The sequence below is a fragment of the Melospiza melodia genome, chromosome 2 (genome assembly GCF_035770615.1).
Source record: "Melospiza melodia melodia isolate bMelMel2 chromosome 2, bMelMel2.pri, whole genome shotgun sequence".
In the NCBI taxonomy this organism is placed as follows: Eukaryota; Metazoa; Chordata; class Aves; order Passeriformes; family Passerellidae; genus Melospiza; species Melospiza melodia.
Genome location: NC_086195.1, coordinates 111,843,599 through 111,855,338, shown reverse-complemented (window position 1 = coordinate 111,855,338; position 11,740 = coordinate 111,843,599). Strand labels below are relative to the sequence as shown.

Sequence of the window (11,740 nt, the reverse complement as noted above, 5' to 3'; positions counted from 1 at the left end):
GTTCATTTATACATCTCTGCAACACTAATTGTATTTGAAGTTCTTTTAACACTAACTCCTTTTGTGTGGTGATGAAAGCCTTCAAAACACTCATCAATCGAACAGCTGATATAACAAACAATCCTCCTTTAACCCTTTGCAGTCTCAGTGCTATAAAAGTAGTTCTGCATATTAACTATATAATATATTGAACAAGTTTTTACATGGTCATTTTTTATATATGGAACATTTTATTATATATTTACATATATATATGTAAATATATATATTTATAGATATTGCCATAGCAAGAGTTGTATCCTATCAAGTACTGAGTATTACTGACTGTTGTCAGTGTGTATCCCACTAAGAAAAGTGAAAACTGCCCTCCATTGCTATTTTTTGTCAAGTTCATAACTTAGATCAAAACATCCATCCATCCATCCAAAATAAATGTAATTTGATTTTTACTTATTGCTACTTAATTTGTACCAGAAGACCATTTTAGCAGGAAATACTTTCCTGATCTGAATATAGTTGACAATGTTGTTTCCAATTACTGGGCCCCCTCATCAGCTTTGGACGAAGTTTTTAATCAAATCAAAATGGACAACAGAGAAAATGCAAGGAAGATTTCATTAAATAAATTTATTTGTTAAAATAATTTAACTCCAAATACAACTGCTGAGTTTGCATTGAGTTCTATGTACAATTCTTGTTTTATTTGAAACATCAAGGTTTAAACAACTGACATTGTTACAAAACAAACTGTTGCCCCATTTTAAGTTGCCAGTTGTATTAGAGCTCAACAATTAACTGTGAAATACATTAATTCACCCAAGGAAACTCCAAATCAACAGCGTTAAGTCTGACTCCAGAACCCACTTCAGTCTTTCTTCAAACCCTGATCAAGAATTAACAGATGCACAACAATGCAGATAAAAGCCTCCTGCAGTTGTCAAACATTTGCTTTTGTTGCGGAGTTTCACAATTAAAGCCTAACCAGTGCTTTGATGGCACACTGGTAAAAAAAAATTAAAAAATTAAAAACAAACATGCACAAACCCCCCCAACCAAATGGCTGACATCTTTAGGTAACATTCTATACAGGAAAGCAAATACCAGTAGTTTTCCCACAGAAAAGTAATGGCAACTGTAGCACTGGGGTTAGGGAGAGGCTAGAATCAGAACAGAAAATGTCACCAAATTTCTTTTCTTGATGCTCTGAAGAGGTGGGCAGGGGGATGGGCACAACAGAAAAAACTCAAACAAAATCCAATGCAAGTTATATACTCTTGATCTGATTCTGGTTTGTTTGCTTTGAATAATTTTTGTGTGTATTTTTAAGGGAAAGAGGAAACAGTTGCTCTATCATAGCTTAAAAGAATAAAAGTTGCAACTTTTTTTTAAAAAAAAAAACAACAAAACTGGAAAAAATGCTGTCTTTGTAGAAAAGTACAAAGCTCTACAAGAACAGCCAAAGGAAAAGTGGGTCTTTGGAACAAATCATAATATTTTAAGGCATGTTATAAGAAACTTTCAAATACTATAATTGGTAATCCTATCAGGGTACAAATGAAACAGTGACCCAAGACCAGTGATTCCTGCAGGGTGGCCATGCAGCCTCTGTGTGGCTCACCTACCTCCCCTCCTGCTACCCCTATAACTTGAAAAATCTGTCGAGTGCAACTGTCATTGATTCAAGCTCCACTATCTTCACATTAGTGGAAATACAAATAGTGCATAACTACTTCCTCAGAACTATACAATAAAAAACAACACTTACACTTTGCTCCCCCAGCCAAGTTGCATGGTAGCTTACATATGGCCTATGCTTTTGAAAATGTAAGAGTGTAATGAAGCAACAAAACTGGGAGATATTTTCTTTAATATTTCTGTTACAAATTTACTGTGCAATTTTCCCTATATTTAAAGCCCATCTGCTTTATATCATGAACTTCACGATAGGCTGTTCATCCTCGACTTTGTGCCATTTTCTCGGTTGATGAACAATCTGTCAGGTAAGATTTTTAACATCTCTGTAAATAACCTCGCATAACATGCACTTCCAACTCGGTTTGGTTTTTTGTGGTTTTTCTTTTTCGAGTGCTTATGCAGTGGATCTCACACTGACAAGCTGTTTTATGGATGGATTGTGCTGCTTGATTAACCATTTCCCAAGATATCTGAAATCTAGATATCTGAAACCCTGAAATATCATTGATCCAACATCTCACATTTTGTTTAAGCATGGCAGCTGACACAATGGGCAGGCAGGGAGTGGTAAGAGAACATTCATACCATCTAGTTTAGGCATGTGAGTTCTGTGACTTGGAGGACTAAAGTTAAAAGCCTAAGTTTGCTATACAGTCAATGGAAAGAGGTAGGTGCCTCTAGGAGGGCGATTCAGAGCACCCAAAATGGGCATTCAGATGCCAGAAATAAACGGTGTGCCTATCTCCCTAAGAGAACAAAGTACAGTAACAAAAGCTCTGCAAAGTAGGTGGGAAATGGGCTACATTTACGTTGTAAGGCTTAATGCTCTGTGACATCTAATGCCCTTTGTCACATCGGTTGTGGAAAGGTCTTGAAAGATTAAGGGCAGAGTTGGCCAGTTCTCTTCCGTGAAAATGATTTTCTTTAGTTATCATCCAGTGAACTATAATTCAAATGTTAAGGATATTTATGTATGGAAATCTGCAAAGTGTTTTCTACTCCAGTGTCCTTTGTGGCAGATGAGAGCGCTTTTAGGAAGTTCTGCAGATGGAGGCAAAACTCTCGAACCTAACTCCAATTACAGCATTTCTAAGGGCCATATACACACACACATACACACTCAACACACACACACAGCCCAGCACCCCTATTTTCACTCATTTAAACACAAGGAACTACACTGTTACTGCACAAGATTTAAAAACTAATAAACGCATGGTGTTATTCAGACCACAGGCTCAGTGACTGTATTTTATGGCCAATTTTACCTATAAAAGATCCAGCTCAAGACAATCTCTCCAGCATTTAAAATCTAAACATTGCGATTGAAAACTTTTCTATACTTTGATTGTAAGACTTTGAAATAGGTATTTCTGTGCCATTAGTCATGCAAATGATAAATACTTCACTGCTATGAAACTAGCAAGTCAGAGCTCGAGCATCCTTTCCAAATAAAATATTTGCTCCCACCATTAAACACTTCAATAATTGGGGCAACCTTTGAATAGTGTGTCAGGCATTTAAAGAGCCATTTTCACACTCACCTAAGGAATTACAACCGTAACTATTTCACCTCTGAACCAAATGATTTCACGTGGTTATTCAATTTAAGTTTTCAACATTAAAGCTATCAAATAGCAAACTGGATTTTCAAATGTTAGTTTGGGATCACACCAGAGAATGTAGCCCTTAAAGGCAAGAAAAACTGTTGTCTTTAACAAACTTAAAAATGCAGGATGTTCATACTGTCCCACGAGGTTTCTGCAGAAGGGAACATATGGATGAAACATGGCTTAATTTTCCTTACAAGATGGTACTAGTTAATCTATTAAAGTGTTCCTTGTTAGTAAGGCTCAGCAATTTTTTTTTCATCACAGTTGCTTCCTCCTGGTTCAGTAAAGTGAAAATAAAGATGCTTCCTGCTTTGTAAACAGAGGGTTTGTTTGGCTTTTTGTAGACCAAAACCTGAAGCGATCCTCCATTTTTGAGCAGCAAAATGAAAGATTTAAAACATTCCAATGCCAGACTGTTTCTTCACCCGTCACTTGTTTCCAGATGTTGCCTCTCATTTCACACACTGATACAATGTTTTCTATTTCAAGATGTGGGATAAAGTGTAGAAATAATAGCATTGATTTTGAAAAGAATCCAAACTACATGGGTCTCTGGTAGCCTTTTCCTCCAACACTGTCAGAAGTTCTGGTGAAATCAACATAACTGACTGAACAAACTCAGCCACATGTGATAGTGTCCATTCTGAAGCGTGGTAATCAGACACCAAAAGACTTGGTTCTCCTTTTCATGCTTATCCTTGTCATGAAAGGTCTTCAGAGACATCCTCTCCACTGCTTTCCTCTCCGTTTCCAAAAGGATTCTGTCCTCTTCGGAAATAGTTGCTGTTGTTGCTGTCTGACATGACAACACACGTACGTTCGACTGGAACGACCCTGTAGATCAACTGACTGTGCCATAAAATTGCAGGTGCTCAAAGGGAACAATGGGTGAGATGTGGTCATTTAACCCAATTATATTCAGAGTCAGTGATTGACTTTCAATGCTCAGCTCTGAGTTAATGTAGCTACTTCACTACAGATGTATTTCAAGTGACCCACAAACCAGGAAGTGAAGTAGACAGTTTTACCACCTTACAAAATTTCTGCAAATTAAGTCCAGGTTAGGTCATTTTTAATGCTATTGTATATTACATGCAGAACAGCATGGATCATCTTTGTCTGGCTGTGCTGCATAGTTCATTTGTCTAACAATTTCCGCAAAGAGCTCATCCACCATTGTTTTACTCTTAGCAGAGGTCTCCATAAATGGGCAGCCCCATTCTTCAGCTAAGGCTCTGCCTTCACTCAATGATACTTCTCTCTCACTTTCCAGGTCCACTTTATTACCAACCAGAATTACTGGCACCTTCTCATACCTACAGTTTAAAAACAAAAACAACAACAACAATAATTAAATTTTTAAAAATGGCAACATTCTTCAAGTAAAGAAAAAAAGAAGAAAAAAAATTATTTGCAAACAATACAGGCCCAAATGGAAAGAGACACTTGAATGACCTTAAAATTTTACATTTGAAAAAATGTGTATTTCACATTCTAGCAATTTGTTGCATATCTTGCTCCCCTCAGAGCTTTCAGAGTTCCGCAAAAATTATCCTCCCCTGAATTTTCCTTCCTTCCAAGAAACATGCCAGGAATACTTCCGCACTACAAAAATGAGGAATATAATACTATTTTCTCTGTTTGCAATCTCCATGTGTAAGAACAGGATGGACATCAAATCCTCCCTTCAACATTACACCCTCCTTCTCCCTGAAGAGGTATTTTGTATCTCCTGCTTGGGATAACGATGCAACACTCTCCCTTTCAAGAGTACATTTACCTTTGGTCAATACACACAGAACTCTCTCAATAGCAATAAATGAGACACAACCAAAGTGCCAGTAAATTAATTCCAAATTTCAGGAAATGAAGTCCACTTCAAGTACCGCATACACACATAAGTACTGTTACATAAAAATATGTATTAGATAATACAGAATGTGTATCTCTCCCTTGCAGCACTCACATCATTATGCCAGTTAAAGAAGTTGAAGAGACAAAAAAAATCACAATTAAGTTCCAGGCAATACTATCACAGTTCTGCTTCATAATCAACTTGGACAGCACAACAGATCATGTTGCTATGAAGGAATTCTTTACTTTGCACCTCCTCATGAAAGGATCCTTGCCAAATCTTTTTACAAAATTGAAATGCCTGCCATTCTTTTTTTTCCACCTCACATTCATAAACCTTTCTTCAGACATGAAACTAAGAGTTCCATCAGGTTTCAAATTTACATATTTGCCACAGAAAAGAAAAGAGAGAAGAAAACACTGGGCCTATTTCCAAAATCCTCTTACACAGGTTTTCTCACAAAAACAACTAGGACTGAGAGTAAACTACTCATGACTTTTCAGCACTCAAACCAGACCTAAGAGAAGCAAGATGGCACCTTCTAAACTTAAACCCGAATTTCTCCTTCATATTTTCTTAGTAGTATTGCTTTGAGTCAAATTGCTGGAGTAAGACTGAACTGTGGACAGACAAAAGACGCAGCTGACACCTGCAGCTGCTGAAGATGACACCCTCCTTAAGCCACCTTCTTCATCCCTCACACCCATCCTCCCTGCCTGCCAGGCAAGGCAGCAGAGCAGTGCTGGTGCATCTGCCTCATCTGCTTGAGGGGAACAGCCTGTTTTCCCCGTCTGTCCCCACTGTGCACTGGAACAGGTACCCTGTGTGCTCCTGCTGCAGGGACAGTGGGCTTCTCCAGAGTCCAAAAGGAAAAAAGGACAATAATGTCTCAAATCACACCAGCAACTCTTACATCATCAGACTAGTATCAAAAATTTGTCTAACTATGTCATAAGATGTAGCTGAAATTCCAAACTTTGTTATGCCTCTTTGCTTACTAAGAAAATGTAATTTAATCCATAGTCCAGGGCTGTCATCAATAATTACAGAGAATTCCCCTCACTTTTACCATTTATCCTGCCTTCATTTACCATCTGAAGAGACACAATCCATTTCTCACTCCGTGGATAAGTGTTTAGCACAATGATATCTTTGGAACAGTTGCAAGAGCTAAGCTGCCATTAATAAAGTACCAAAATACACACAAGCATCTTGAAATCTGTCCTCCTGCATTTAAACACAAGATAGCACAGTCTTTAATTACATAAGATGGATGGCATTCAACAGATAAAAAGAAACACTGAATCGCTGTCTTATCTTTATTGTTCAGATGCATGTGTCCTATTGTATTTGCTATACAGCATTAAAAAAATCCTTCAGTGGAAATGGAATCAGGTACCCCCTTCACTGCATTACTTGATTTCTGAAGGCCCTGAACTTCCTCTCACTCTCCACTGGCTTGCCCTCTGGTAAAACTGAGAAATTCAAAGCAGGTGCTTGAGAAATGCCCAGTGAAGAAACAGATGAGCCAGAATTAAAACACATAATCACTTCTCTGAGTTTTGTGACATCAATTGTTGGGAAACATATAAGGAAACACAAACACACTTGTTGCAGACTTATAGTCAGTTCCCCTGAAAAATTCAAGTGCTTAAAAGGTTTAGGAATGCTAGAAAAGCTGGGCAACTAAATATCTGAGTGTCTGTATGCTATGAGTACTCAGCATCTGGGAAATGGAGCAGTGGAAACCCTGATGTTTTGTACTGAAGAATAGAAAGAACTGATGAGCTGACAGAAAAGATGTGAAAAGCCTAATTTAATTTATTTGCAGAGGACCATCTAGGAACTATTAGGTGGAACTGATAGAAGCAATTTTCTGCATTGCTTTTCCTGTTGCATTTACTCAATTCACTACCAACCCTCACCATGTAAAATGAGATCCTACAGTCAATAGCCTTATTCACCTTATAATTCAGATTCATCCAATAACCAATAACTTTACAAGACTGAAATGCGTTAGAAAGTGTTTCTGCAAAGCTCTCATTATGTTTCCTTAGCAAAAATAAAGTTGCCCTTGCAGAATATATCCCTGTACTACCTAGATTTTGAGTGGTTAATTTTACAGAAAAAAAACATTTTATATATATACGTAATCTGTGTGACACATACTTTAGATTTTTATATATACTTATGCTTGTATATTATAAATGCAATTTATCTTTTTACATAGAAGAGTCAGTGTCTACTACCTAGAATACAGCAAATAATGGAAAAACAGTCCATGGATACTGAGCAGAAAACCGGCTCTAGTATGAGCTGGACCTAAGTGCTCCAGCTCAGGATCGGTCCTGCCAGACCCAAGCTGAGTAGAGGGATTCAGACCAGACTTCTATGTACCAGATTCCCCAAGTACCAAGACGATGATGAACTGTGCGTCTTCATTCAGAGTCCTAAGGGCCTTCACACTTTCCAGTCTTGAGTTCTGGCAACACTTTAGGGAAAATCTAGCTCTTGCCTAAATCAAACTCTCCAAGCTCTGAAGTTGAAGCTAGCTCTGCACCCTTTACCTCTCAACACTGCCAGAATTTCCGGCCTCAGTATCCTGGGCAATTTCTTTTCTGATGAAAAGAACAGGGGAGATCCATGGCTCAATACTTTCCTTACTGCAGCTGCTGATCTCACTGGAGGCAATTTCTGCCTGCATCTGGAGACTCCACCTGATACTCAGAGCTTTGAGCAGCCAGATGTTGGACACCCTCTGGCTGTGCAGCACACCAGGCCCACCAAGAGAAGGACAGTTTCTCAGATGTGGGGGAATTATATGATTCTAATGAAATCTGAAGGGAAGAAGATAATCTCTTCTTCACCCTGTTGAATTTCAGTGGCCCAAGAGAAAGGAAAAAACAAATAAACAAAAAAAGAGAGCCACCTTGCAATGTCCAAGTAGCAATGCAGAACCTTCCATACAACCACAAAAATTAAACACGGGAATTTACAAATCCTTCCTAAACACGGGAATTTACAAATCCTTAGTAGGATCTAACTTACTCACAAATACCTGTAGCAGAGCAAAAGAGGCTGAAACCCCACCACCCATACTGAAGTCCTGAATCCAGGCTGCTGCTCCCATCACAGGATCTGCGAGAGAGCAGCTCAGCTCACAGTGGGAGCTGGGCAGAAGTTTTGCCTTTTGCTGCAGCCCACCTGCCCCTGCCTGTTCCCTTAGCAATGAAAAAGTGGCACAGTTCTGCTCATTTCTGGAGCAGGAAAATCCAATTTTCTCAGTATGTCTCAAAACCTTTGAGCAGCACTGATCTTTCCTAATGAAAAGCATGAGGGCCACCTGAAAATAAGAACTGCTGCTACTTTTGTCAGTATCAAAGAGCACAGTATGTATTCTGGAGCAAATATAGCAGAGCCTGTAAGAAACACTCTCAAAAATGTAGCAGGGGAGGGCTTGACTTTTTAAGACCTCAGGAACAAATTTTTGCAAGACCAATTACACGTGTTTGCAGAACACGATTAAAGAACAAGGCACTTCACCCTGTTTAAATGATCTCATTATCTTTAGCTCCAATATGACAGATACTGAGCAGCAGTGACTCTTGAAGAGGTAGCAGGACTGCAGTCATTTACAGCCCTATGAAAGGCACCAGTACAGAGTCAAATGCCATCATATCTAGGGTTTCCACTACTGGCAAGGTAGTCATTGCCCCATAAAGACAATCAGAATGTGCTTGCCAGTTCTAGATAAATTCAGTGCTAAAACTCACCCCGTTACCCATCTTTAATGAACATCTGGCACCAATAGCCCACAGTAAATCCTTCAGTTTTCCTGAGGATGGACACCACAGCCACATGAAATCAATAAATACACAAACATCAGATGTTTTATGTGGCACAGTTATACACTACTGACCACACAGCTTTATATGTCACACAGCAATAAATATTTCTATATTTTATCTTACCTCAAACAGCATACACATCATCCACATTTCTGTTTAGATTACTACGTACACTTTGAATAAAAGCTTAGAACATTTAGAAAGTGTCAAGGTGATTGGTATGAGAATGATCTTCACAGACTTTTTCCTCACAGCTTTTCCACCTTCAATCCCACCCAAAAAAACATGGGCAGTACCTAACTTCTTTTACAAGGTACTTCTCAGATTTCTGGTTAGAACTGTCATTGGATAAAGAGAAAAACAAAGATGATGTGCAGTGAAAATATAATAAAAATGAAGATTGAAACAGCAAGAATTTAAAAACAAAATCCCCAAACATGCCAAGGCTAATAAACTGATCTGATTCCTTTAAACAGTGGTAGAGATTGCCCAGTTCCCCTACTCTCTGTGCATGTGTGAGTTGTAGTAGTCAGTAGAGAAAAAAGTACAAACAGGTTCCTGTTTTCCAATTGCACATTCTGGAAGTGGTGTCTCTTTTCTATGATTTTTTTCCTGAGTTTCATATCAGACCCAAATATTTTCAACCAAATCATTCTGTGTAATAAAAACAAACCAAGATAATACCATGTACTCTGAAAGACTTTTTTTATAACAAGTTTAAGTCCTGTTGAAGTTTTTGGAAAGATGCACGATTACAGCTTTATATGATAAAACCAAGGACCACTGAAATACAAAAGGTATTTCAGGATAACGATTACTAATAATCAAAAGGAGTCTCCGGTACTAAATCTCCTTTATTACCTTCTACCTCCAGTACTAACTCTCCTTTATTGCCTTCTACACACAGGGCATCTCTTTTTTTTTTTTTTTTTAATGCATTTCTGTCAGTTTTGATAGTATTTAAAAAAGGAAATTAATTTAAGGGATAAAGATAGTAGTGTTGAAAATGATGCAAATAATATCAAAAATCAATAAAAAATAACTGTTCTTCAATTTAGATTTACAAAAAATTTGTGGTATAAATCCTGCCAAAATACACAGCAAAATAATTATGGGTAATATGAAATAAAGTACCAGAAATGACAGTTAAATCTATTAGGTTATTTACAAACTCACCCTAAATATAACTCAATATCCTTTTTTAATGTAACTTGCAAACTTTGATTGCCTTCAGTATAATCAGTCATAACTTGAACAAGCAGTTTCCTCATCTAGAGGAAGAACATATTCCAAGTGTAACTATCAAGAATTGTTCTAATCCCTTTCACGTATATACTTGGATATTTAATGCAGAATCCTAGATAGTTAAAACTCACATCAGCTATGGAGGATAAGAAAAGGCACCGAGCGCTTCCCAGCCTGATTCTGAACCTCTCAAACACCAGGATGAGAAGAAGCAATACCACAGAATTTTCAAGGACAAAATCATCTTAAACCTTTCCTGAAGTTACCAATTCTTGAACTAAAGCAGCAGGAAAAAAAAATTTTATATATATACACACATACTTCTGAAGCTATTACTAGCTTAAGACACTCAGAGGAGACATCTCACTTTTACCAAACCCCTATTCTTTGTATTGTGGTAGCTTTAAAAACTTCAGCTATTAGGGGGTCACTGTGCAGAATTATGTTTCCATAGACTCCTGCAAATAGACACCAATAAAGACATGCCAATACCTGTATACATGCATAAATGTGTCAGAGAGATACTTAAATCTAAACAAAGGTAGGTTTCTGCAAAGTTGGAGCACTTTTCCCTCTAATGGAAATTATTACAGCTTCTCAGGCAAAACCACACAGAACAGCTGTAAAACTCCCACGATTCTGCTGCAAACAAGTCATTCCAGTTTACTAATTAATTGCATTTAACATTCAGTTTTGTAAGCTACATTGTGTAGTGATTTCATTTCTTAAGCAATAACTCCCAACTAAAAAAATAGTCTTAAAATAATTTTTATAAATGAGTAGATGTTAAAGAGTTTATTGGAAGTCCCACTGCAATTAGGTGGCTGAGTCATGAATCAGTTTGCTATAAAGAACAGTGCATGGCCTAATTGCAGGACTGGGATCTAACATTTTCTTCTAGGCTTTGACATGAACTCCTTACATAGCCTTTGGGGAAAAAAAACCTCTTCAGATGGACAGATTGAGGTATATAAAGTCATGATAATTGTACTTACTCATAGGACAGCAAATTAAATAATAATTGCAAAACGACTTGGGAGGATAATATTAGAATAATAAATAACACCACACCATATCACTTTTGAAAAAGCTTCAGAAACTTTGTTCTTGTACACGAAACTTTCTGGAAATAATGCCCTCAGTTTAAATAAAATACTTTAAAGCCAATTCAGTTCTGTGGGTGTTAGAGCTGGCTTCACTTGCCAATTTGGCTCACCATTGGTGCTGTGCTTGTAAGAAATTAAGAGGAAATAGTTCCAAGCAAAAGCCCAAGAAACAACAACCAACCACAGCATGCAGAAGCACTATAAATATCTGCTTCCCAACTCTCACAATAAGCACTTTTCAACGAAAGCACTTGCACACATTATTGCTAGGCAGCTTACAGCTGAGACCTTCCAAGGGACTGGAACCATGGATTGCACAACCCAACACACACACTCAAAGGCCATGCAATAAACCTGCATTCCCTGCTGCAACAGATG

At 37.8% G+C, this 11,740-nt stretch overlaps 1 protein-coding gene across 1 annotated transcript in view; it reads right to left on the bottom strand.

The window, feature by feature from the left end:
* Positions 1–612: 612 nt before the first annotated feature.
* The window catches only part of RAP2A (RAP2A, member of RAS oncogene family), a 30,839-nt gene continuing 19,711 nt past the window's right edge, over positions 613–11,740 (bottom strand). Inside the window, exon 2 of the mRNA XM_063149566.1 lies at positions 613–4,624. Within this exon, the coding sequence (XP_063005636.1) occupies positions 4,387–4,624 (238 nt within the window). The 3' untranslated portion in view covers positions 613–4,386. The remainder of the gene's footprint in view (positions 4,625–11,740) is intronic.